At 42.2% G+C, this 26606-nt stretch overlaps 1 protein-coding gene across 1 annotated transcript in view; it reads right to left on the bottom strand.

Annotated features, from left to right (window-relative positions):
- Window positions 1–26606, bottom strand: part of GPHN (gephyrin) — a 267522-nt gene that overhangs the window by 89548 nt on the left and 151368 nt on the right. Inside the window, exons 5-7 of the mRNA XM_054162194.1 lie at window positions 17015–17053; window positions 4209–4303; window positions 230–296 (exon numbers count right to left, since the gene is read on the bottom strand). Of these exons, the coding sequence (XP_054018169.1) occupies window positions 230–296; window positions 4209–4303; window positions 17015–17053 (201 nt within the window). The remainder of the gene's footprint in view (window positions 1–229; window positions 297–4208; window positions 4304–17014; window positions 17054–26606) is intronic.

Here is a 26606-nt window from a genome sequence, read left to right as displayed (position 1 = left end):
GTGTGAGACACCATTTGACTCTTCCCTGTCCTCTCTTGCACTCCCTGTAGCACTCTCCTGGCCACACAGTGCCTGTGTATGGCCCTGCCTGCGGTGGCACTGAGCTACGCAATGTGCACTCCTACTTCCCTGGCAGAACCTGCTGCAGCAGGCACTTTCTGCCACTCAGGAACAGCAGCTGGTACTCAGCAGGACTCCCCAGGAGCTGATCGGGAAGAACACTTCTTACCTGTGACCCTTTCTTGCTACCTGGCAGATTGATGATGAGAGTTTTCCCTCTGATTCCACACACAGGTCTGAAAAGAAAGAAACCCAGAGTGAAATTCCTGCATGTAATTTTTTCTCCTTGGTAGAAACAAGAACAGAGCATTTAAGATAAATTCAGAAATCTGTAAGCTCGGTTTCCTTGTCTGAGGAATATTTACTCCTCTGAAGATATTTAGAGAGAATCTGAGCTGACAAAACACCAAACAAGGCTGTCAGAGTCTAATATTTAATTGATGACCTAAACACTTGCTAGATTTCCATAGCTCCCTTAATTCTATTATTTGTTTGCATCCAGTACGTTCTTTGATAGGATCCCTACTGGCTCATACACCAGGTTCCTTTGCAGCGTAATTGATGGTGTCAAACACCATTTTCCTTGCCAGATAAAAATACCAAGTCATGCTGGTTGCATGAATTCAAACACGTCTTCTATTTTTTTAAAGGTGCAATGTAAGAAAAGCACAGAGGGAAGTAATTCTCAAGTGAAAAGTGTACTTATGCAATTCATCTCTAATTCTTCCTAGCAGTCTTTCCTTCCCTTTCCCGAGAAGATGAAAAAATAAAATCTTCCATTTTTGGTAGCTTCATCTTTAGGGAATTGTTTGGTGCTGCTGCAGAGCTAAACTTAAAACACACAAGTGCTGAACACTTTCTGTGGTTCATTGCCTGACTCCAAGCTTCTGTTTTTCCCTTGTTCACTTCTTGCACATTATACACCCTCAGTTAAGACAGAACTGCAGGTAGTTGAGGAAAGCTCTACTGCAATACACAGAGGGGAATCCTGAGTTTAAAATGAATGTTCCCATCTCCTCTTGTTGCAGTAGTCAAACTTACAGAGTAAAATCCAGCAAATCCCATACCTGGGATACAATTTATGACAAAATCAACACCAAGGAAATAGGTTTTATCCACAGAGCAAGTAAACTAGGAGGAATCATGTTTGGCAGATAGCTCCTTTAATAATCTTCTTCCTGGCTCTTTTATTCTGCTTTAAGTAATTTGGAATTACCTAACTTGCAGCCTTGAAACTACATGTTTCATCTGCCAATAACTGCATCTACTGGCTCAAGACAGAAATGGAGCAGTCAAAACCTTGCAAAAGTGACTAAAGTAACTAAGAACCTCTTGGCTTGCAAAAAAAAAGGTGTGTGTTTACAACACAAAAGCACAGAAAATGTGCTTGCACTCTGGATACTTTGAGAAATAATTATACACCTCCAAATGTAGAGAACTCAAGGGAGATGCTGTGGACAAACTTTAAAGAAAAACAAAGAACTGTCAGAAAGAAGAACAAGAAGAATGGATGTGGGGGCAAAAAAATACAGGTCTGAATGGAGAGCATAATCTTTTTGGGGGAAAAAAGAGATGGACAAGGAGACAAGAGAGCTTCAAAAAGCCCCAAGTAAGCCTAGCATAGCATGGGTAGTTGATAGCTAAGGAGTTATGTAAAGACTGGGAAAATGACAGCTCTGGAAGGTCACAGAGAAGGAAAGGAAACACGTTCAGAAAAGACACAAAGCTGTCTAAGATGCTCCAAGGTACTCTCTGCCGGCCCTTGGGACTGAATGTGGCCTAGGAGAGTCTCACTGCCCCTCATTTTATGATTTGCCTGTGAATTCAGCCTACAAAACTCACTACTTCCTAATGCTGCCCTTAGTCAGGAGGCAGCCCATTACCTTAAAACAATTTCTAAAAGTTCATGTGATCAAATTTAACCTGATTGACCTAACATTTCCAAACCTGCAGGTGCTTTATAGAAGAGTCAGCTTAATGTTGCATAAAGTAACTTCTGATGGATTTTGGAAAAGTCAAAGAAATTACAGACAAAATTATCCATGGGAACTTCATTTCAAAAGAAAGTGAATGAGAGGTAAGCTGAGGACAAGTGCCACTTAATGTGAAATGCTTGGAAGAATGCTGGGGGTTGGTCTCTTCTCCCAGGCACCCAGCACCAGAACAAGAGGACACAGTCTCAAGCTGCACCAGGGGAGGTTTAGGCTGGAGGTTAGGAAGAAGTTCTTCACAGAAAGAGAGATTGGCCACTGAAATGTGCTACCCAGGGAGGTGGTGCAGTCACCATCCCTGCAAGAATTTAAAACCAGACTGGATGGGGTGCTTGGTGCCATTGTTTAGTTGATTAGATGGTGTTGGGTGATGGGTTGGACTTGGTGATCCTGAAAATCTTTTCTGACCTGGTTAATTCTATATTCTGTAATTAGGATCTGTGTTTTTCAAACTCTGCACCTGAACTGGTGTAGACTTTTGTTGTCCTTAATGTGTGCCTTAGTTCTCACTGCAAGGAGGGTTTACACCACGGCATCCATTTGCAGGGTTTTACTGAAAATACACTAACACTTTGTGTCTTAGAACAAGTGATGTCAGAAAAATCCCAGAGGAAGAAAGTCTGTGTTCAGATAAGACTCTGAATAGCACCAAACCCAAGAGGACAACCAAAACAAAGTAAATTCCCTTCCTCCATCTGGAGCACTTGCAAAGGAATTGTGCCAAAACATAACACAGGTGCATTTGTGCAGCAATGGGGATGCTCCAGAAGCCATGATGCTGTAACTGGGGAATTTTCTGTGCTTCAAGATTGGGACAGTGTTATAAAATGTAACAGCCTTTTGCATGTTGATTGATTTTAGGCCTGAAGCAAAGTTTTCACTGGGAAATTTTTTAAGGCCCAATATGACTGTACACACTATCTTTGTAATGCTATCTCCCATCATTGTCATCAATTTGTGCTGGAAGTGGCTGTATTTAAGGGACATTTTCTTACTCTATGTACAAAAGAGTCAGGCTGCAATCCAGTATTTTGGTTCTACTACCAGTCCTCCTGATCACACCGCATCCTAAATCCAGCTTGCTAGTGTCATCTGAGTGGCTATGTGTCCCTCAGTCAGAAACAGAACCACTCAGGTAACCTTTCCTCTCCTTCTGGTAGCATTCAGTTGTCCTCTCCCCTCACATAAACACAAACTATGATATATAAAAAAAAATCAGATAAAAAAAACCAAACAACCCACCAACAAAACAAACAAAAAAACCCCCAACTTGCTAATTTGGACAGAATCTGAAGGTGTTAACGTGGTAATGTTGCCCTTTCAAATGTGATACATATGAAAAGTTTTAAAGTACCTTATGGAATCAAGAAACCTCTCACCTACAAGTCCTTTAAAGTACCTGAGATCCAAAGTTGCATATTTGAAAGTTCCTTCTTTATTACTTTATCATATATATAAAATACTTGTGTAAGAGCCATTGTTTCTCAGTTAACTTGAAACAGTGTGCAAGCAGAAAGCGACTTGTGAAAGCACTTACATTATTATCATCAGTAAAATGAGGCAAATGGAAGGGATAAAGTAAAAACCAACTCCAAAAAGAAATGCAGGATAACAAGTGATGTCACTAATAAAAACAATGTATAAACAGCCAGAGAGAGTTGCTAATTATTTAGCAGGAAATGCCAAAATGTAGCAGTTAAAGAACTGCATCTGACAGAATGGGAAAAGATACATTTAACTCATTCAGGGAGCTTTTGTTGACGCTGAAATACAGCAATATCAAAACAATATATTTGTGTTTATCCAAAGCCTTTTTTGCTACACAAGGCTTTTTAGTACTCGATTAACAACACTCAGAAGTATTATTCACTCTCCACCAAAATGCCACAGCTCTTGGATGCAAAGACAGCTGTCTAATAGCAAGCATCGACATTACAAGTCACCTGGCACATGAAACACAGGAGAACAGGTGTCCAAAGGACAACAAAGGGAATTAAATGAGAACACAATTACCATTCTTAGCATTTGTCCACTTCTCTGAAGCTGAGACTTCATCTTGATAAGAATGGCCACCTCCAGTTATTTGTTTGTTGTTATTTCATGAGAACGTGCTTTAAGGAAACTGTTCATATGGAAATCTGAAGGAAACAGTCTTACCTAGAGAGCATGCCCAGAGGCGTAACATTGAGTGATCCCATCAGCATTGCCAGGGCCATCCCTGGGGCTTCTCGTTCTATTACTTCTTTAGTGGCCTGCAACCAAAGATTAAGTAACAAAGTGAGTGACAAAGTGCAAGGACAAGAAAAATATGAAACCTGCTAAAATCTGGGTGAGAATATCTCATTTTTCTTTGTTTTGTTTTGTTGGGTTTTTTCCCTGCCAAGAGACATTGTTGCTAAATTCTCAACACTGAAATATTTCAAAGAATTTTCTCTCAGTCGTGTAAAGTAGGCAAGGCAGGGGTTGGGAAGGAGCGCTGTTAGCTGTACTGCAAAGACTGCCATCCAAAATGTTACATCAGGACCCTATGCACATAGAAAATGCTAGCCAACACCACATAAGCAGCAAGAACTCCCTCTGTCAGAAAGGAAGGACTGTCTGGAACTAAGCAAAGAAAAGAACAACTGTCACTGTCTTTTCTTGCACAGCAATCTCACCTGCACTCTCTCGCTGAGATTTGCTGGGGCATGAGAAGGGTGAATTGGTCTGCACAGGAGTCAGAAAAGAACCTTTGCAAAGGGAAGCCTATGTGGCAGGCAGGCAGGAAGATAACAAGAGGTAATGATAATGGCCAGAGGCTAAGTGCCTTCCCTTTTGATCATGTCAGCAAAACAGGCTAGTGCCTTCCATCCACAAGTGATCTCTACAGTGGGCATCGAGAAACCTGGCAGAGAGGTTGATAATTCCTGTCTGTTTTCCACACAGGGAATCAGATGGAAAATTATTTACCTGGAACGTGCATAAATTTCTGCCTTTACCTCCTAACACAAATTTTCTCAAGCGCACAATCTGTCCAGGCTCCCAACCTGTAGTTAGGATGTGACACCTCAAAGGCAGGTTGCAGTCCCACCCCTGCTTCACTTCCCTCCTAGCAGCTGCTGTTCAGTGGATCACCTCGTTTCATGTTCTGAAACAGGACTCTAATTATTTGGCACAAATGAAATGCCAGCAACGCCCACAAAGCTGTGAAATCCACTGTCGAGCATCCAGCTGAAGCACAGTACTGCAACGGCACAGTCATCAAATCGCAAACAGACAAACTCATTTAAGTATAAAGGACACTTCAAACAAGCTGCATTTTCTTGGCAGTTTGATATAGCAAAAGAATAAAATGGAAGAAAACTAGGCAAATTATTTTGTGGGGAAAATGAAGCTACAAATCACAACCCTGTATTTTTTTAAGCTTCTAGTTTACAAAAAGATAAGCAGAGAAGGAAAATGACAGAATGAACTCAACAGCATCCTTAGGAGAACAATCCAGGAGTCCTGTACCAGCTAAACAGCTGAGACACAGAAAGCAGTAAACCAAACAGAAACCAAAATCATCCCTGAACAGTACAGATACTCCAGTGGCCATATTCTCCAACACTGTCACTAACACTTAACTTGTTTTAAAGGAATCAGAAGATTATCAGACACAGCTACCAAGTAAACCTTCAAATCTTTTATTACTAAGCAACCTTGGTATGTGCTTAGTTGTGGGAAGCAGGAACTTTAGTTTAATACTGTGGCTGCCACCACAGTCTCTTACTTCAAGCATTGCATGTTGGTGTAGCATCTGCCATCCTCCAACCAGAAACAAAAAAGGAATATAAAAACAACACAGTGTCTGTACTTCTGCCCAGTGGAAATGGGAAGAATCAGGCTAGGAATGATGCAGACAGAACCAAAACCTCTCCACTGATAAAGATTGCCTGGAGACCTTATTGCAGTCTACAACTACCTGAAGGGAGGTTGTAGCCAGGTGGGGGTTGGTCTCTTCTCCCAGGCAAGCAGCACCAGAACAAGGGGACACGGTCTCAAGGTACTCCAGGGGAGGTTTAGGCTGTATGTGAGGAAAAAGTTCTTCACAGAAAGAGTTATTGACCATTGGAAGGGGCTGGCCAGGGAGGTGGCGGAGTCACCATCATTGGAGATGTTTAGGAGGAGACTTGATAGGGTGCTTGGTTGCATGGTTTAGTTGATTAGGTGGTGTTGGATGATAGGTTGGACACAATGATCTTGAAGGTCTCTTCCAACCTGGTCTATTCCATTCCATTCCATTCCATTCCATTCCATTCCATTCCATTAATTCTATACCTGCTGAAGTACTGAATTTTCAATCACATTAAAAGTTCTTAATATTATCCATAAAACTGATCAGCTTTATAGCGTGGGGAAAATGCCACTGCAGCAGTGAAGGGACACTTTGCTGATGATGAAAAGGTTGGTGAAAGATGGAACTCTCTGTGTGTGCACACACACAGTCTATCCCTGTACCCTTTATTTTCAGCTAGTACCATGCTTCAAAGCTATTCAAAACTAGTTTTAAATATAAAGTGCATTTTGAGATTTCTTTTTTGCCCTTGAGTAGAGTGACACTTTGAAGATATCGTTAGTTATAATTCTAAACAGGCTTCAAAGGTAGTACAAGATGCAAGAGAGTTCCATAAACAACGTCTTGCAGCTCAGGGAGCCCTTCAATGAAATTCAAGTCCATTCTCCAACTTCACAAGAAAAATGACCTTCACGAAATCTCACTGCTGGCAAGCAACATGATTATTAAAAATATATAGACTAAGCAACAACATCTGAAAGGGCAGGAAGTCCCAGCAGCAGCACAGGCCTTGCTAGAAGTTTCTAAAAATACTTGTTTCAGAATATGTATGCTTGTATTTGTTACTGCAGGCAGGCTTCTGCAAACTGGGGAATGCTTCCTCTTTTCATATTTGCAGCCTGACTGGATGAATGTAACTGAAAAAGGCTGCTGATAAGTAAACAGCTTCCACAGTGACATCTGCTCCTGAAATCAGACTCTGGAAAGTCCACTCTTGGGATGTCCTCAAATAACATGAATTAAAATGTGCAGTGTATAGGAACTGAAATCACCATCAGGCTGGGAAGCACACTTTTCATTAGCCATACACACAGGAATGCAATTAGTGACTTGCAGATACTTTGTTCCTACGTGTAACAGCTCTTCCTTTCACCTAAAAATGTACCACAGTGCTGGTGGTCAGGTTTTCTAATTCTGTTTCAGGTTTGAAGGAAGGATGGAAGAGATGACAAAAGCAGGTTTTCGTCTATGTCCAGCTCAAGAGGTAATGACCTGGTACCAACATCTACCTGCACACAAACTATCAAAGAACCAGGGACTCAGCACCTTCAGATCTTACCAGCACCACAGCAAGGCTAAGTTCATACTGCTGAACTCTGTTTCATGGCCAGTTTTTTCTTGGTAGTCTCACCATCTGCCTGCTGCAGAGGGCCATAGTATTGGCACAAAATCCCAGTAACAAATCAATGGTGTTGCCCGTGGCTGTCTTACAAGAGTGACTGCCACGCTCTGTGGGCCGAAGCAGGAAAAAAGAACAATTATGAGATTGTATTCAAAGCTGTCACACTGAGGCTTTCATCAGGACTGATGCTATACACTGCATTCTCAAACCTGAAGCTGATGACTAGATAAAAAAGTAGGTGGAAAATACTGGAGTAAATTTGCCTAATATCCTAAAAGGACAGCAAAGAAATGTGCCCAGTTTCTCCTGCATGAGGGAATAGGGCAAAGATGATAGACACATACAAGATGGAGGTGAAAGAGTGGGAAGTGGAAGCACCTGAAGGTAAAAGAAAGACTTTAGGAAAGACACAGAAATGAAGAAAGGGCAGTCTGAAGGTTGCAAAGAAAGGTGAGATTTGTAGTTTAGACAGCAGAAGGGAGTGAGGACATCTAAGAGTGAAGGAAGAACTGCAGAAGTCCAAGCAGCAGGACTGTCAGAAGGGCAGGGATGAGAGCAGAGCGACAGCAAGTGAACGGAGTGCGTTGGAAATAAGATCGCAAAAGGTGGCTGGGACAGAGAGTAGAGGAGGGAAAAGATCAGAAGCAAAAAGGAAAACAGGACATGACAGAAGTGTCAGGGAACCACAGAGAGAGACAATGAGACTGAAATAAACTGGTAATTCTCCAGAGAGGAGAAAGGAGAGACTAGCAGTTAAATAATTATTTTGTGGAACTATTCAGGACTTACTAAAAACATCTATGAGAGCAGCAGCTCTTCTATGTCATTGCTATATGAGTAAATGCAATTTCTTTTTAAATGCATTTTTTATTGTTTTCAAAGTGCCTTTTTATTGGCATTAGGGCATCATGTTCCCAAAGCAGCCGATGTATTTTTAGAGATCTTTGACGTAGTTGTGGTTGCTTAACAGATGGCTCACTGCCAGCTGCTTTCACAGAGTTCTCTGCTGCTTCACTGCCTTTCTTTGCCTTCACATAAATTAAGTCAGTTCAGTTCCTAACCTGTGGAAGCCTTCCCAGACAGCTTCTGGAGGACATACCCACTGCAGACTGACTTAATTAAAAGACCTAGGACTGCTCTTCTTGAGATGCTCAGAAACTCCTTAGCATTGTCTTTTGGGTATTAAGCATAGTAACATTTGACCTCAATAGTAAGTAATGATCTGAGACATTTCATCTACTCCTCAGAATTCTGGGAATGTAATATTGTTTTATTTCTTCAACTAAAATGCAAATATAAGGCTAAGAAATCAGAATAAATTTGATTAAATTAACATGCTTCTGCTGAAAACATTTTTGTTGAAAAAGTTAAAACCTCACAAAGCTACTCATGAAAATTAGTGGGCACATCTGAAGATGATTCACATTCAATAGATTATAAAATCAGCACAGATAACATTTTATTACCTATTTGAGCTTTCCATTGCAAACAGAAGTCTTAGAAGGGCCTATCCAAAGCAGTGTCTATATACCCTCTGCAGCACAGCTCCCAGCCCACGGTCAAACCTCAGAAGACTGGACAAAGCTACAGGAACAGATCAATCAAGCATGCAACAAAAATGTCAGCCACATCTGTCAAGAAACCTACACATCAGGAAGGAGACAGCTTGAGACAGCCTGGAGATGTAGAACCTTGTAGCAGGTTATCCAGTATACCCCTGATGAAGGCAATACCTGTGCCCAGGCAGCTTTTTCAGATTACTGTATACTTCCCTACCCTTATTTTGCAAGGGAGAAGATAAAGCTTACATAGAGCTAGACTGATTGACTGATTAGAGCTTCTTGTCTAAAGGAAAAAAAAAAAGAAATCACTTATCAATACATAAGTAGTAAGTAAGTTAATAATTCTCTTAGTAATGCAGGTTTCAGCAGTCCATCTCTTTCAATACACTGAAAAGTTTTTGGTGAAGGATCAGTTCCGACTCATTCATGCCTGCCATCATGCTGTCTTTCCTTGATGGTTTTCTTATTCCCTGCCCCCAGTAACCTATGTGATGATATTCTGTGCCTATTGTATGGACAGAAGCCCAACAATCATACTTTCCTCAACAATATTTTACAAGTGCTAATGGTGTGGGCCTGTAAAAAACCCATCAACCTTTATACCCCAAGAGCAGTGGAGGAAAAAAGCCTAAAGCAAGCATCAATTACTGTGTTTGGGCTCACAGGATGAACTAGGTAGGTAGACATCAAGCCAGTGCTGCCCTGATAGCTGTGCTTATTTTTGCCAGGCATCCGTCAGTTTCACTGTACAGCAAGAAACCCAGCCTGAGTTTGGTGAGTCTCCAGCTGAAGTTCCTGTTGGGTCCTTTTGATAACAAATGTGGTTATGTGCATCACACACAGAGATAATGAGAGTTCTCTTAGTCTTTCACATACTTAACATAAACCAAAACATTTCTAAACACGCCGAAATGGCTCACTCAGTTGCCTTTCCCTTATAGCAACAGAGAGCTTGGTACATATTCCTCCAATAACTGACCTGATTACAGAGTATTTTTCCTCTTCTACAGTCAAAGCTGGATGAAACCTTGACAGCCAACTGAAATGCAGCCAATTGAAAATGAACTCTACAAGCTGAGCTACCTGCACACGTTAATAGGGCTTCTCCACCAGGCCCCACTGTACCATTTATTGAAACCTAGTATCTGTGGCATTAGACTCAGAGTGCAGAAGCAGTGCAGAAGCTAATTCTACAATTAATGCAGCTGGCAATGTAATGAGCTTTATCTAAAGGAGCACTGCCTCACTGAAAAAAATACTCCATGGAGTTTTCTGGTTATGTGCACTGTCTCTGGAGTATCTGTTTACACGGATGGGTAGTCAGGGTACAATCGGCTTCATTTCATACCAAACTAGAGCTATACTTGAATTCTTTGTATGGGATGGGTATATATTAAGCAGTGAAGTCTAAACTTACCTAAGAGGAACAAAGGTATCACTTTTGCTTAGTTGTGATGCAAGCGACACAGGAAAAGACACTAACCCTTAGAGATCCTCATCAGTACACACAGAGAACAGCTTCCCCAGCTACAAATGTACCCTGCTTTCTCTTGAGAACATGCCCAGCAGTCTCTTGGCCAGTGAAAGAAGCAAAATTTTACTTGCCATTTCCCTTCTCTAAATAAATAATTATTGCCATGCTTTAGCTTCGACAGATTTGCTACCAAGACTAAGATGCATAACATTTTCTTTAGAGAATGTTCTCTGTCATTACACATGAAATGTTTGTACTTGTTCTGACACAGGTACAGTAGCTCACCCAAACCATTTCAGATGGGAAATATTACAATTTTTTCTACTTCTTCCTCTGGAATTCTATTTGACTGTTAAATAATGGTTTGCAACACAATTATAGTAGACAACAAAATAACAGAATCCAGTATAAAATATTTTCCCTTTGTTTCATTGCTCCTAAGACCTCTTTGATAGACATTTCTGTATCCAAACATCAGTTTCTTCCAGTTTTAAAAGACATTACAGTACCTTTCAGGCACCAGCTAAAACCAGTTCAGTCATTTATTGACACTACTTAGCCGTGACACAGTAATGCTTTAACATTATTGCAACTCCTCATTAACAAAGACACAGCACTACAGGTGAATCCAGGCCTCCTCTCACATACACCTCAGCTGTGCTTGGAGCAACAGGTCACATCATGCAGAAAGACCTTTTTGCTTTCCACAAAAATTCAGTGTCCAAACTTTTTCAGCAGATTGATTTTTTTTTTACTATCAGTATGTAAGTGGAGCACTGAGGAAATCTGAGCACTGAGGAATCTCTTCTGCCTTACCAGCTTTGAATAACTGGTAGGGCAGAAGAGATTCTTAGATAGGCATGGGAGACAAGTTCACTCTTCTTTTGTGCTCCTGAAGCGTATACAGGACTCTTGCTGTAATGCTAAGCAGATCACTACCACAGCAATCTGCTCACACTCAGAGAACAGCAACTGCAAGCACCAAAGCCCTGAGAAGATTAACTTCAGTAAAAAATCAGCCAGCAGTATTTCTACATAATGTATATGGACGACATGTAGACATCACACACACCTGAGGTCAGCAACCCAATACTACGTGTCTGAATAAACAAACCACATTAGGAAAAAACCACCTTAATTTCAGAATAGGTAACAAGGAAAAGCAACAAGGACACAAAATATTTCTGGGCAAAATATTAAGCTGTCTTAATGTGAGAAGCTATTAACTGAGAAAACCCGCACAAGTTTCAGCTAGGTTGGTAAATTCACCTTTGTCATAATAATAAAACTCTAGTTACAGACTCCTCCTTGCCTGCAAAGAGCCATGATGAGTTAACAGCAGTGCCTTGGCTTTCCTACCTGCCTTCCTACATCCTCTGACAACCATCTTATACTTCTCCAAGTGGCCAGCCCCTCCTTCATGATCTGCAGACTCTCTTCTTCCACTTGCATTTTCTCAGAAGTTCCCTACTTAACCATGCAGGTTTCCTGGCTCCCCTTCTCCATTTCCTACTTGTTGGGATGCTCTGAGCCTGAAAGAAGTGGTTCTTGAATGTTAACTGCCTTGGGCCCCTTTACCTTTCCATTTTGGACTTGATGATCCTCGAGGTCTCTTCCAACCTTAGGGATACTGTGATAACATACAGGTCCCTGCCTGCACAGCATGCGAGTTGTCTAGCAAGTCACTTGTGAGAGTACGAATGCTTGGAAACTGTTTTAAGATCTCAGCTGATGAATGATCACCAAAATAAGACATCTACAATTAAACCAAAGCAAGTCACTGCAGGCTCCCCTCCTAGTGCATGAAGGGAAGGCAATTCCAGCAGGCCATAATTTGTGCCCTTTAAAGACATGTAGAGTAAGTCAGATGGGTTATGATCTGAAGGAGCCTCCTCTTTTCCAGAGACCATCACCCCAGCACAGCCTATCTCAGATATCCACAATGCTGAGGCTATAACCCTCAGACCAAGCCTTTCCATATTTGCATGGGGCTGCTTAGCCTGGAGAAGAGGAGAGTCAGGGGTGACCTTATTGCTCTCTACAACTACCTGAAGGGTGGCTGTAGACAGGCAGAGGTTGGTCTCTTCTCCCAGGCAATCAGCACCAGAACAAGAGGACACAGTCTCAGGCTGCACCAGGGGAGGTTTAGGCTGGATGTTAGGAAGAAGTTCTACACAGAGAGAGTGATTGCCCATTAGAATGCACTGCCCGGGGAGGTATCACCATCACTGGAGGTGTTCAGGAGGAGACTTGATGGGGTGCTTGGTGCCATGCTTTAATTGATTAGGTGGGTTGGATTGGTTGATAGGTTGGACACAATGATCTTGAAGGTCTTTTCCAACCTGGTCTATTCTATTCTATTCTATTCTATTCTTGTCCCAGGGGATTTCCCCTAACTATTGCTTGAGGAGGCGAAAGTTGACCGTGCTGAAGTTCAGGGTTGTGATCCTGCTTAGTATTCTGTTCCCGTTGGCACAAGAGCCTGAACTCTACTATCTCATGGTTGCTGCAGCCAAGGCTGCCCTCAGCCTTCACTGCCTCAACCAGACCCTCCTTGTTAGTGAAAATCTTCCCAAAAAAATTCATCAGAATACAAGAAAAAATGGTGGGTTACAAAGTGTGCTGCTTTGAAATAATCAATGTTATATCATCTTTCTTTGTATATCTGTTTTGCATTTCTAGCTACTCATTTTCCCAACAAAAGCTATTTACCCACTAAGCAAAGAGCCAACAGCAGAAAGCTACTGCAAGTTACTGGTATCATACCTTCAGCAAATCATTACCTGAGCTGTGACAGCAAAAGCCTTCAGCACTAGCAGCAGAACATGACTCAGAAAACTGCACATGCTTTAGCACAACATGGATCACCCGAGCCATTCTTACCTAAAATTAACCAAGCTGGATCTAAAAGCAACTTGCAGTTGTAACAAAGTCTGAATTCCACCTTAATGTGAGTCACTGACAGACACATTAAAAGAATGGAAAACTCCAGCTGCAACTGCAAACAGCGATTCAGGGGCTCAGGGCAATGGAACACCTCCTGGCAATCCCAGCGGCAGCCCCCTCGTGACACACTTGTCTGTCTTCAGGGGAGCACAAGAGCTGTGTTAGTTAAGAGTTTGCGGTCTTTTCAGAAGCAAATGAAAAAATTACTTGCTTAGATGCTACAATGCAGATTATCATCAGAAAAGACACCCTCAGGAAACAGAGAAAGAGTACATAGAGAAAGAGTAGACGTTTTAATGGACTTTAAATGCTGCATTGAATGAAATGAGAAGAGGATAGATGAGAAACACTCTGCTGACAAATGTAGGATTTAGACACAGCACTTCAGAAAACGACATAAGACAAGGAACACATCTTTTTACAAGGGGTAGAAAGTAAGGAATAGAGTCTAACAAGAGGAGGTACAATTAGGCTGATAACAGGAAATTTAGTTATGCTGGAAAGTGAAATTCTATTAGCTGGAAGAACTTGGAACTCTTCATGACTGTTTCAGAAGGTATTTTTGTTAACGAAACATGCACAGGACAGACTACATAACACCTTAAAAAAACCAACCAAACCAATCCTGCTGTCTTTCACTCTTCCAGGGATTTGACAGGTACAATACTATTCTCACAGGTCCATAAGCATGGTTTGCATTGTTTCTTTAACTCAATTCTGACTCATTTGTAACATAAAAACACAGATTTATTTTTTTTTTAAACTGATTAACATACTTGTACCATAACTTGATCACTGCAGAGGGAAACCCGATTTACCTGGGTATTTTACAGTGAAGCTGCATGAAACAGCAATGCATTAATTCCCCAGCAAGGTACAATGTTCAACCAAGAAAACGCCACACATCCAAGAAAAAGCATTGTAGTTATTTTCCTCTGATTTCTGGTACTTTTCTGCAGTTAAAGAGTATACAACCTGACTATGACTTGAGAACCGGCCATTTTTCTGAGGTAACATTAATTATTTTTTTAAAATAACCAAAATTATACATGGGAAAGTGACTTATGGTTCTTAGGGTAAGAAGTAAGTTCTGGCAGTATCCTGCAGCCCTAGAGAGAATATTCCTTCTCCCTTTCCAGCAACTGATGTCACTTCCCAAACAACAGTTTAGGGAAGCAGCAAAGTAACACTGGGAGTTAAAGCTTGCAGGAAGAGAACTGCCACTGAGATCTGTTCTTGTCACTAGACCCCTCGACAGTGTGAAGCTGGTGGGAAGTGAGAGACTGGCAGTCTCCTGCCTTCAGAAGCTTGCAAGGCTGTGAAAAGAGCATGCTTGGAGAAGCAGGGGAGAGTTGAAAAGGCTGAGAAGAGTGCAGGAAAGCCTAGGGGACTGAAAAGGACTGAAGTGTTGGATGATAGGTTGGACTTGATGATCTCAAAGGTCTTTTCCAACTTGGTTAATTCTATTCTATTGGTGTCCTCTGGTCCCTCTGAGCACAGGACAGGTTTACTGGGCTTCTAGAGGTTAATGTGAAACCTGGGAGAAGGCTTCTACTGGCTTTTACTGGAACATTGTCTGCAGTCTGGGAGTCATCCTCCACAGAGGAAGCTGGTGCTGAGTGCGTAGGGTGCTCTGCCACAGTGTCTGACTCCCATTCCACAGCTGGTCTCAACCAGGTGAGAGATGCTGCCCTGCCTGTGTGGTCAGACATCATTTCGCATATTTAGGGCATCTCTGAAGGTAGCTAAAGTAGTAATATCATATCTTGAGAGATTAAAAACTGAAGTTAAAAGAACGCTACATAGAATTAGTTTAAGTGTAGGAAGGCTTTATTATGATAGGATGACAGGGTTCATTATGACAGAATGTCCTCTCTGGTTTGTAGTTGGTACGGGATTCAAAGGCGTAATTAAAACCACAAACACAATTAGAACCTGTGGCAGAGCTAGGAAAAGAGAAGTCAAGTGAGCTGAATTAAAAGAGGCAGGAGATTCTGCTTCTTACTCTAAGCTGTGACAATGATTTATTCCCTTGCTACAGACCTTAGAGATCCCTGCTCTTAATCTGTGAGAGAGGGACAAAATGGCAACTGAACATTCCACCAGCACAGAACGAGCAGGAAGCAACAACCAGGAGACAGCACACTTGGAAAAGTCCTTTACTAATCCAGTACCTCTCTCAGATTATCCACAACCTTGTGTTTTAAATTAGTGGATCTGTAAAATTTGTTTTAGCTCTTTTGATCCACCATGTTTACTGAACGGATCTCTACATTCAAACCTTAATCCTCCTGAGCCTCAGCAGCAGATCTGCCTTTCTCCCCCAGGTCATTACCTACCTTCCACGGACTCTGAGCACTGCCAGAAGTAATATCACTGATGTGTTTTAGTACTTCATTACTACCAAATTCAGTGCTGAATTCAGTATTACTGAATAGTAATACACCTATCAAGTGAAGAAATGGAAGCAAAGACTAAATAATTTTTTTTCTTGTCTTTGGTTTTGGGCAGTTCTATGAGAAAGCTGGATGCTGGTACTGAGATGGGGTTTTGGCTGGTATGTTGAACTGAACCAGATCACCATTCCTTACACTTGTTATTTTTTCAGACGGGTGCATATTTAGAAATAAAATCTAGGCAGGTGAGCAGGACAATATGACAGAAATGCCAGGCATAAAAGTGAGGGGACAGGACAGCAAGAGAGTGAGTGAGCAAGCAGCCTCACAACACAGCGAGGGCACACTGCATCCAAGGACCAGGTGAAAAGCCAGGAGGAAAATGCCAGACTAAAGCAGGACCAAGCAGTCAGCAGGTGTGCCAAGCAGCAGAGAAGTCAGCAGATGCACTCAGCAGGAAGGTTACCAAGAACTCAGAGCAGGAGACAGGGCAGCAGAAGGCCAGTGCCCATGTGTGCTTGGGCCAAGAGTACAATGAGCAGGTGATGCATGAGGTCCAGCAGATGGACAGGGCAGCAGGGAGCCAGTGTCAAGCAATTAGGTGGCCAAGAGGTAATGCCAGACAGTCAGGCAAAGGGCCAAGGTTTCAGGAGGACACCACCACACGGCCAGCAGGTAAAGAATAAAAAAGTAATAAATGCCAGGGAGTCCCCAGACAGACAAGGCAGCAAAAGACCAAAGCCCACAAATCATCAGCTGTGGCAGTCAGCCATGACAACGTAAGCCTGTCTACCAGCTGACAGGGCAGCAGGTTGGCAGTGCTTCTTCAGTAACTTAGGATACCAGCAGTGAAACAGTCCCAAGAGTCTAGATGCTCACCCTTTGATAATATCATTAGATCAGAGTGAACCATGAAAATCCACAGGAGAATAGCACACAAATGGAAACAGCAGATGAGTCTGACCCTAGCACCTGGGGAGGCCGTGGGACCTTCCTATAAAACAAAAATATGAGCATCCACAAGAAAATCAAACAAATGGGAAAAATATGTCTAAAAACCTGTTTCTGATGATGATTTTAAAAGCAAAAAAATACTGGCAAAGAATTAGTTTGGAAATGATTGGGTGGGATCAAAGATGTTGCTTACCCCTCTCTGGAGCCCACATAATGGGAATGTTGGGAATTTCTGCAGCAGAAAAACAGAAAGAAAAGGGATTTCTGACTCCCAGTTCAAGGAAACCACATCAGTTTAGGACTGGGTAATCTCTTTGGGCAAAAAATAAGAATTCAACTGAATCTCTGTCCATCCCCAGACACATGTCTTTGTTTTTAAAAAATGTTAAGAAGCCCACATCTACTTCCACCTGATGACATCCCACCCTTATTCCCCAAAACCACACTTACCTCACACAAGGTGTATAAGAGGGGAAAGGGGACGGTCTTGTGAGCTCACTCCCATATCCACTGCAAAATAGCTTGTGAAAATGAACAGGAGTACCCATTAGCCAAGGCTGGCCATTTGCCATCTAGCCTGAAGTCATTAACTGTTACTCATCCCCAGAGCAGGTTGGTGTTTGAATTTGTCTTAGGTACACCACACACTAATGACAAGAATTAGCTTCAGGGTAATCCTCCTCTATGGCATGAGCTGCAAACATGGAACTCAGCAACACCTTTTTACCTTAAGCCTCTTCTTTAACTTAGGCACTCTGATATTTAAACAAATCAAGTCATGTTTCAGAACTCTTTGCTGCTGCTCTGTTTCAGAAACATGTCATGAACTCCAGAATGCAAAACCTGAGAAATCCCAGCAGTAACAAAATCCAGTAATTGAACTAATCCATCAGTTCAGTCATGAGTCTTTTATTCAGCATCTTCCTAGTAACTAAGAGTCAACTAATCAAGAATCAAACTTCACTATTTCTATCCTCTTAGAAGCCCACATCATGTGTGTGCCTGCACTTTAACTTCTTACTGCTAACAATGACTATCTACATCTCACTTTCATAAGGCAATAATATGCAACAAGAAGCCAACTCTTTCCTTCCTACACACTGCAGAGAACCTCAGACACAATACAGAAATAATTAGTTCTGCTGTGCACCACTGAATTAGGATTTGGAAAGAAAGGTCACAGAGACCTTTGAACTTGCCAAGTACTTATACACAACAAAGCTTTTAAGGGATACAGGAGTGATAGGCTAAGCGGATGGAACATAGTTTGTACTGATCCTCTGGATATCAGCCTCTCATTCTCCTTCTAGATGAGCAAAGCACAGGAATATTAGAGTTTAATAGAACATCAGATTTAGAAATTGGGGTCACAGAACAGGAATTTCCTCCGTATCCAAACTTTGCTGTATCAAACACCACTCTTCGGACTTGTAACAAATGACAGGAAATTAGGCAGGATACCAAGAGAGCCCCACTGTATGACTGGCAATGGCATAAAGCAGCCAGTGTGACACCTGCTCTGCCTGAACTGGAGAGGGTTCCACACAGAACCACAGAATGGTAGGGGCTGGAAAGGACCTCTGGAGATCATGGACTCCAACCCCACTGGCTGCAGCAGGTTCACCTAGGTCAGGTTACACAGGTGCACGTTCAGCCAGGTTTTTAAAATCTCCAGGAGATTCCACAACCTCTCTGGGCAGCCTGCTCCAGTGCTCCATCACCCTTAAAGTCAAGACACTTTTCCTTCTATTCAGGTGGAACTTGCTGCATTCTATGGAGTACAAGGTAGGTAGAGCATGCCTTGGCATGAAACCCTGATGTTATGGGCAGCAGTCACTGCAGTTAGCTGCATCACATCAACACAATTCCTGGCACCTCCTCTCCACAGGGAGAGCTTTCAAGGCTTGATGAAAATGAATTGTGACAAACTGATCTCAGCAAACCATAAGAACATGTTTACTTGGTGAGGAAAATAATGGACTTTTGAAATTTAGTGAAAGTTTAAATGTCAATGACAAATAACCCAGAGGAGATCATCTGCCTCAGTTTTAATTTGGGTGTTCTCATTACAAAATAACTTGGAAAAAGAAAATATGCACAAAGCGACAAGAAACTAAAATATGGGTTAAATTGAAGTTACAATTTAATTGTTTTCTTTTCCATAACAGACAAGTCTCTCACACCTGCATGGGACAAAAGTAATTTTGGTTTCCCATTGCTGTACTTACACTGAGTCAATGTTTTGCTAAAGCTTCAGTGGTCCAGGTGGAGCAGCAAGAGCAGGCAAAGGACCAGTAATAATCCTTAAGCACAACAGCTGAAGTCAGCTGCTTTTCAAGACTCTTCTAGTTTCTTTCCACTTAGTGGCTGGAAAAGCTGCTACAGAGCAGGCAAGAGTCAAAGGAGAAATTCTCAGCTCGTTGATAAGTCTTAGTGTTAATGACCAACTCTTTTAATAGTGAGTCCTTTTGCTCTTCTGGTGTGCTTATGCCAAAAGGACTACCTCAACTCCATTCCTGATGGACCTGACATGCAAACTAGTATCTGCCCTCTGGTTAGCACTCCTTTAAGATGCCCTCGCAGAGACATCTTCCTAACGTGTCTATACATTGTTTTGCAAATAAATTTCTCCATGTTAAATAAACCCTTTGCAATAGGCCATGACTAGAAAAAAACTGACACATAAAGGACAAGAACTGCATAATGACAGGCCTGACAATGTTTTCAAAATAATTTTGCCTCCAACTGATGTTTAATTGTGTTCAGTTCCGTACTACCTGCTGCAACGAGATGCTTTAACAGAAATGAGTTTTAGAAATGCCTAAGAGAAAAAGAAAAATTCTGAAAGTTCCAAAGTGAAAATTGTGTTATATGGAAGTCCTATGGCTGGGGGTACAGCAGTTACAGCAAGGTCTATCCACTGATGCAGCTCCATTGCTAGCAAGAGCCAAATCAATTCAGTTATCAGAGATGCCCATGTCAGCCACACTCAGTAGGGTCAAAATACAGCTAAAAGGCTTCAAGAGGCTAAGGGGAAGAGAATCCCTTCTCTTTACTGCAATAAACAGTGCAGTACAAGCTTGTTCAGTCACAGAACTGGTTAGGCCGCACTTCGAGTCCTGTGTCCAGTTCTGGGCCCCTCAGTTTAGGAAGGAGGTTGACTTGCTGGAAGGTGTCCAGAGAAGAGCAACGGAGTTGGTGAGGGGTTTGGAACACAAGCCCTACGAGGAGAGGCTGAGGGAGCTGGGGTTGCTTAGCCTGGAGAAGAGGAGGTGACCTTATTGCTCTCTACAACTACCTGAAGGGAGGTTGTAGACAGACGGATGTTGGTCTCTTCTCCCAGGCAGCCAGTACCAGAACAAGAGGACACAGTCTCAGGCTGCGCCAGGGGAGGTTCAGGCTGGATGCTAGGAAAAAGTTCTATCCAGAGAGAGTGATTGCACATTGGAATGGGCTGCCTGGGGAGGTGGTGGAGTCGCCATCACTGGAGGTTTTCAGGAGGAGACTTGCTGGGGTGCTTGGTGCCGTGGGTTAGTTGTTTGGGTGGTGTTGGATTGGTTGATGGGTTGGACGCGATGATCTTGAAGGTCTCTTCCAACCTGGTTTATTCTATGTATGTATTCTATGTATTCTAAGAGCAGCAGGTTGGGAGCGACCTCAAGGATCATCTAGTCCAACCTTTCTTGGAAAAAGCAGTATTGCTCTGGGTGTATTTTTGAAGGCATTTGGGATCACTGGGATATGAACCATTTGTCTACCCACAGGACAAATGGTTCTTCCAACTTCCATTCCGAAATTACATTGGAATAAAAAGCTTAATTTCAAAATGTAAGGGGGGAGAGAGGGAAAGTGAGATCTCCTGGCTCATTACTTTGGCTTTGCCACTCATTCTCAAATCATCCTTTACTGTTGTTTTACTCCTGTTTTCCTCTTTTTTCCACAGAGCTTGCAAATATTGCATACACATTTGAAAGGGAGAAAACAGAGCTTCTATTTGAGAGTATTAAGTAAACTAAAATCAAATACATTTGATCCTCAAATGGCCAAAAATACCCAGCTGAATATTCTCTTTAGGATATGATAGTCAGAAAACTTTACACAGAAATTTAGTACATTACTTAGATAATGCCTCAGCACCCTCACCAGTATTATCAGAGCTGCATCTTCAGAAAAGAGAAGCCACCACAAAATCCTTTTGGGCACAGGAAATAAAATTGCTTATGTGTTAATTTCAGGATCTATTTGATCTAAACTATCTTCTTCTTTAACCTGTGCAGAACATAAGGCTAGAATCCAGTCTGGCCTTCCACACAAGGGAACTCATTAAACATCATCCGTGACTTCTGTAAGGAGTACAAAATAACTTGAGTTTGATGGGAGTGTGGAAGCAGTCAGTCACTTCTGACTTGACAGGATTAAAACAGGGAATGCAGCTCTTCTTTACAGAATCTGTTTCCATGATTCAGCTTTCACTGTTAAGCAAACAAACCAACCCAAACATTTCAAACCCCTTCTGTTATGAGGATTTTTGCGGTTTTGTGGGTTTTTTTTCTTATCACCAGCTATTTTTATTATTCTCTTTAACAGATTAAGAAAGCCATTGGTATCTTACTCTGTTATTTCTCAATGAAAATACAGCATTTTAATAATAATACAGTATACACTGTGCATTGTTATTTCCCAAAGACAGAAGAGGTACCAAACAAGGTATGTGCCAGTGGGCTTTCTGCCAAGCAGATCCAGCTGTGTAGCTCACTCCTACACACCATGCAGGGGGTTTTTACCTACCTCTATTCCTAGTCTTTTTTTTTTTCCCTACCATCTCCATGCTTGTCTGTGTCAGGAAATGAAGACAGAGCAAGTTGAGAGACAAACATTCTTTCAGTGCAGTATCTCAGCTGGACACACAGACAAGGAAACATGTCCACAACTGCTGCTTATGTAGCAAACTATCAAGAATTTACCAAGCCCTCTTCACTTACCAGAATTACCATTCTTCAGCAATGCCCTCTCTGCATATGTTGTGAGAGGTTAAGTTTTCTGTTTGGTTGGGGTTTTTTATGGCTTGGGGGTTTCAGATGGGGTGAGTGGCTTCTCTTCTTTTTTTGTGTAACCTCTGGTACTCAAGCCAAAGGGGCTGGCATGGGCTCTGGCTTCCTTCCCTCCCATGTCTCTCCCTGCAGCTGTCCTGGCAGCTCACAGGTATTTAGATGCAGTGACTGAAGGTGATGATAGCAAAACCAAGCTCCTCAGCAGTGTTGGTATGTTATCAAGTGCTCTTGGGACACTCAAACAGGAGAAGAGAAAGTGCTCTTTTTAACACTTCATAAGGCAGCTACATCAGTGTGGCATTTCCCAGGACACAGGTACCTCTGTAACCTGACAGCGTATTGCATAGTGCAAATGCTCCCCACACTGCCGCCTCTCTCAAAGAAACCTGCAGTAGTTGTTGAATGGAAAGTGTTCTCCAACAAAAAATATCTATCATGCTACAGTAACATGCCTTCAATGATGAGATTTAAAATCTCATTATAGAACTCTTAATTACATTAATGAAGGACAAATACATTTGGACTTTTACACCACCAAATACAGTGTTTCAAATAATAAGTTTAATTGGAAAACTGACACAGGTGGGATAAAGACCTCAGCATGTAAAATAGGACCTGTCTGGAAGATTAAGAAAAAGGGATGGGCACCTCTTAGGCTGGCTGATAGAGTTCTAACTGAGTAGCAGAACGTGGCAGGAGTCTATCACAGAGCAGCCTTTTCCAGGTAAGCATACCTGTTGCCTAGATGCAGCTGTCAAGTTTTCCTAAATCAAAGTCTTCAGGAGCATGCTGGAGTGGAAACAACTTTCTAAGCAATGTGGAGGCCAGTTACTGCTCAGGATCAGACACCACACACGCACAGCACACTGCACTGTGCAACAGCTCTGCACAGAAAGCACTGGGCAAGGAGCAGGACTTCCATTAAGAGGTACAGAAAACTACCGTCTTAAAACAGGCTACAAAAATAAGCTCTTTAAAAGTTATTATATTGGAGGCTACCTTGAATACTGAAGGGTGGAAACCTGAAGCAATATCCTGAGTAATTCAAGGATAGCAATTAACGTTTCACAATATTCCTATCACAAAATGAGTGATGTCCCACGTGAAGTGACAGCTTCTTTGCTCCTCACTATGGAGCCATCCTGAAGAGATAGTTTCTAACAAGAAAATTAGTTTCTTTTTGTCCCAGTGACCACACTCGTATGCTTTTGGTGTGGCACTAGGAAGAGCTGAACACTGCTGAAATACTCTCATATCCACAATGAATGACACTGAAGTCCTGGGAAGGCACTGTTTGAACCAGGGAGGGTGAAAAACCTCCATCTTTTTCATTACATTATTGTCTGTTCAGTGGAAGCTGTTACTGGAAATGTCTTATGTGCTGCTTCGAGAGCACCGCTGGAGCACCACACAAGCATCTCAATGCATTAACGACACTGAGGGGGAGGCAAACAGAATGCAGGGAAATGACAAACCACAGAGATCAGGAGGGTGGCCAGCGCTGCTTGGACAGAGATACTAAATGAGTCTGTGGAAATAACACCGAATTTGCACAAAAAAGTCACACTAAATTCTAAGGAGAAAGCTGGGAAATAGCAATGGTGGAAGATCCTGCAGGGAACTGGGAAGGACAAGTGGCAGAGAATTTGCACTTGGGAATGTTCATAAAAACACTGGTGCAGTTCTGAACTGAATTACAGAGAGCTTACAGCACAGCAGAACAGAGGCTTTCTGCTCTCCAAACAGGGCTTCTGTCTGCTTAGCTTTGGAGCATTTTGCTCATTCTGAGCATGCTTTTTTTCCCTTTTTCCTTTTCTTTTTTTTTTTTTTTTTTTCTCTCTTCAGGAAAATGCTGACAAATAAGAGAGAGCTGCAGAGAACAGTGCTTCCTTTCCATGGGCCTGAGAACTCTGATGAAGGAATAAACAAACACACATACACACTCAGATTAAATGAAAACAGGCATGCACCTCAATGTACTTTAAAACTGTCTAGAAATACTGAATAATCAGCAACAACCAAACGAAGCACTCATTGTTTTTCCAGAGCACTGGGAAAAGAGGAAGACTGTGAGGAAACGTGTCTTGTTTCACAAGATGGAAAGGAGCTCTTCTGTGCTACTTCTGAAGCCTTATCTTAACCTTTCAGGGCTGCCAGCTACCTGCAGTGTGGCTGCACTATTTGTGCCCACACATAATGACAGGGCTCAAGGGTGTCTAGCAGCTGACTTCTATTGCTATTAGCTCAGCACATCAAGTTAGTCTTGTAGTGGGGCAAACAAGATCCGTGAACCACTCTAGGGTAAAAGGAGAGCTAGAAGACTCTGTTAGAGGCAGACGAGGGAAATTTTTTTGATGTGCAATTTTGCAACAGGATAAATGTGAAAGCAGAGAAGACAGCAACCTGCACAGAGCACCTGTGCACACTGTACTGTTCCTTTCTTCCCTGTACTGGCCAACAGGAACCCAAGAAATACTCCACCTCAGCAGGATACCTCATGATCAGTGTCAATGCTCTCACATGATGTCGTATTTTCACCAGCACATATATTATCATCAACATTCTGCAAGAACTGCAACTGTTCACCCCTGAAGTATTGTAGTTCCAAGGACAAAACAGGTCTGCATCTGGAAATACAAATAAAAGTTGCCCACATCACTGAACTTGGGCCAAATGTCAAGCTGTACTGCTCTGAGCTGACCAACCCCACTCAGAGGGATGAGGGACAGGGGATGGGGTGAGGGGGCTACCCCCCTTCCCCCCAGTGGCACAGAGCAGGCTGGGTTGTGCAGTGCACAGCATCCCCATGTGGTGCTCACTGCAGGGCAGCAAAGAGGCCGGCTGGGCTTTCTGAGACTTGCAAGACATACTGCAGTTTGTAAAGTCTCCTGACCCAGGTTTGTGTGTCTGCTCCCCAGTTTCCAGGCTGGGGTTTGTGTCTTTGTTTTCTGGATCTAGTTCTTCTCTGGTACCTTTTCTCCTCTTTGTTGTTTTCCCTTTCTGTGGTCTGATATCCCTGCAATGGATCAGGAAATTGTCCTTGTCTCTTTCTAACTGTCTGCTTTCCTCCTTGCCCACTCAGAGGGGAGCAGGGGGGAACTCAGCTGCCAGCCGAATTAAAACCAGGACAAGAGCCCTGATCTCTGTCCAGCAACAAACACTTCTGAAATAAAAAAGCAAACTGTATCAAATCAAAAAGCATTTCCAGCATGGATTTAAAGACCACTCTCATAAATTACAGACAAAGATTGTTTAAAACCCCTACAAAATGAAGCCTACACTTTGGCTGTAGTCCAAATGCAAACCTCCAACTGTCACCACAGATGAATTCCAGCATTCGCTAACAACAACTATAACATAGCTTCCTTCCAATTCAGCCATCTTTGGGGGAATTTTGTTTCTTACATATCCACATCTATTTAGCAAATTTCTCAGGAAAGATTCAGTATCACTAAGGTTGGAAGAGACCTCAAAGATCATCGAGTCCAACCTGTCACTACTGCCCACTGCAGGCTTGAACTCACGACCTTCCTATTAGGGGTCTTATGTGCTACCAACTGAGCCACACTATCTTCCTTCTTCTTCTATTCATGCAGACAAGAAAGGGAAGGATATTCACACTCCTTAATTCAGCTGACCTTCACCCCTCCAAATGTGAATCATAGAAACTAATGCAAAAGCTTCTGCCACCCACTGACTAGACCAGAGATGGGCAGTAAAATCAGGTGAATAGACCTGAACTAATCTGTTCTATTATTAAGATAAAAGTCATTAGTGATTGAAACAAGAGCAGCAGCTTGGGATAATTCCGATACAGTGCTCAAAGGGCACAGTCAGAAGGAAACAGAATCATTTTCTTTGAAAAATCATACATTTCTGAAGCTCAGGAAGTTATTTTTGATAGCTACACTATGCCAGGCACTCCATTTCAGTGTCATCAACAACTGTGATTTTCAATTAACGTTCATTCTTTGGCCTGGCAATTCTCTTAGGAATTAACTTTACCTTTTACAGTACAGTAGCAATTATGTATCCAGGCTCAGAAAATAAAGAAGTGTATTTTCTAATCAAAAGAGAAGGAGGATTAAGGAGAAGCAGGACTGAATCATTCCAGCTGAAACGTGACCCGAGGGACTACTCACACAGGACAAATGCTACAACATCTTCCTGTACCAGGTTCAATTATGAGCAGTTATAAAACCACAACCTCTCAGCAGCACAAAGTCACAATCACACAGCTTCAATACGCCTTCAGTGATGAGAGGACAAAGACCACACATTGAAGAGATTTAAACCATTTTCTACATCACTGCAGGCTTTCCTGAAGGCCTGCTATTGCACACTGCATGTTGGCATCAGGGCTTTCCCAGTCTGAACTGGCTCTGGCATTAACCTGACAAACAGAAAAGATAGAGCCTAAGCTCCTGCTTCTTCGGAGGTTTCTGCCAGGACACTTATTACCAAACTAATTTTCTTCCCTTAAGAACATTTGAGTGAATGATCAAATAAAACCTCTGTAGAGCAAACCTAATCATTGCCACTTTGTAATAAAAATTGGGAATCAACCTCTCCACTGTGGCTTAATCTGGTCTTGCAGGTTAATCCAACTGAAATGAGTGAAAAGTGAGTAAACACTACCCTACATCAATTCTTTTTAGGCATGGGAATAATCAGTCAGTTGGACCACTTCCCTGTGCCTTGGCCAACCAAAGCCTTGTGCTGCTATTTAAAAAG

This window comes from Dryobates pubescens, chromosome 5 (assembly GCF_014839835.1).
Source record: "Dryobates pubescens isolate bDryPub1 chromosome 5, bDryPub1.pri, whole genome shotgun sequence".
In the NCBI taxonomy this organism is placed as follows: Eukaryota; Metazoa; Chordata; class Aves; order Piciformes; family Picidae; genus Dryobates; species Dryobates pubescens.
This window is presented reverse-complemented; position numbering and strand designations above follow the sequence as displayed.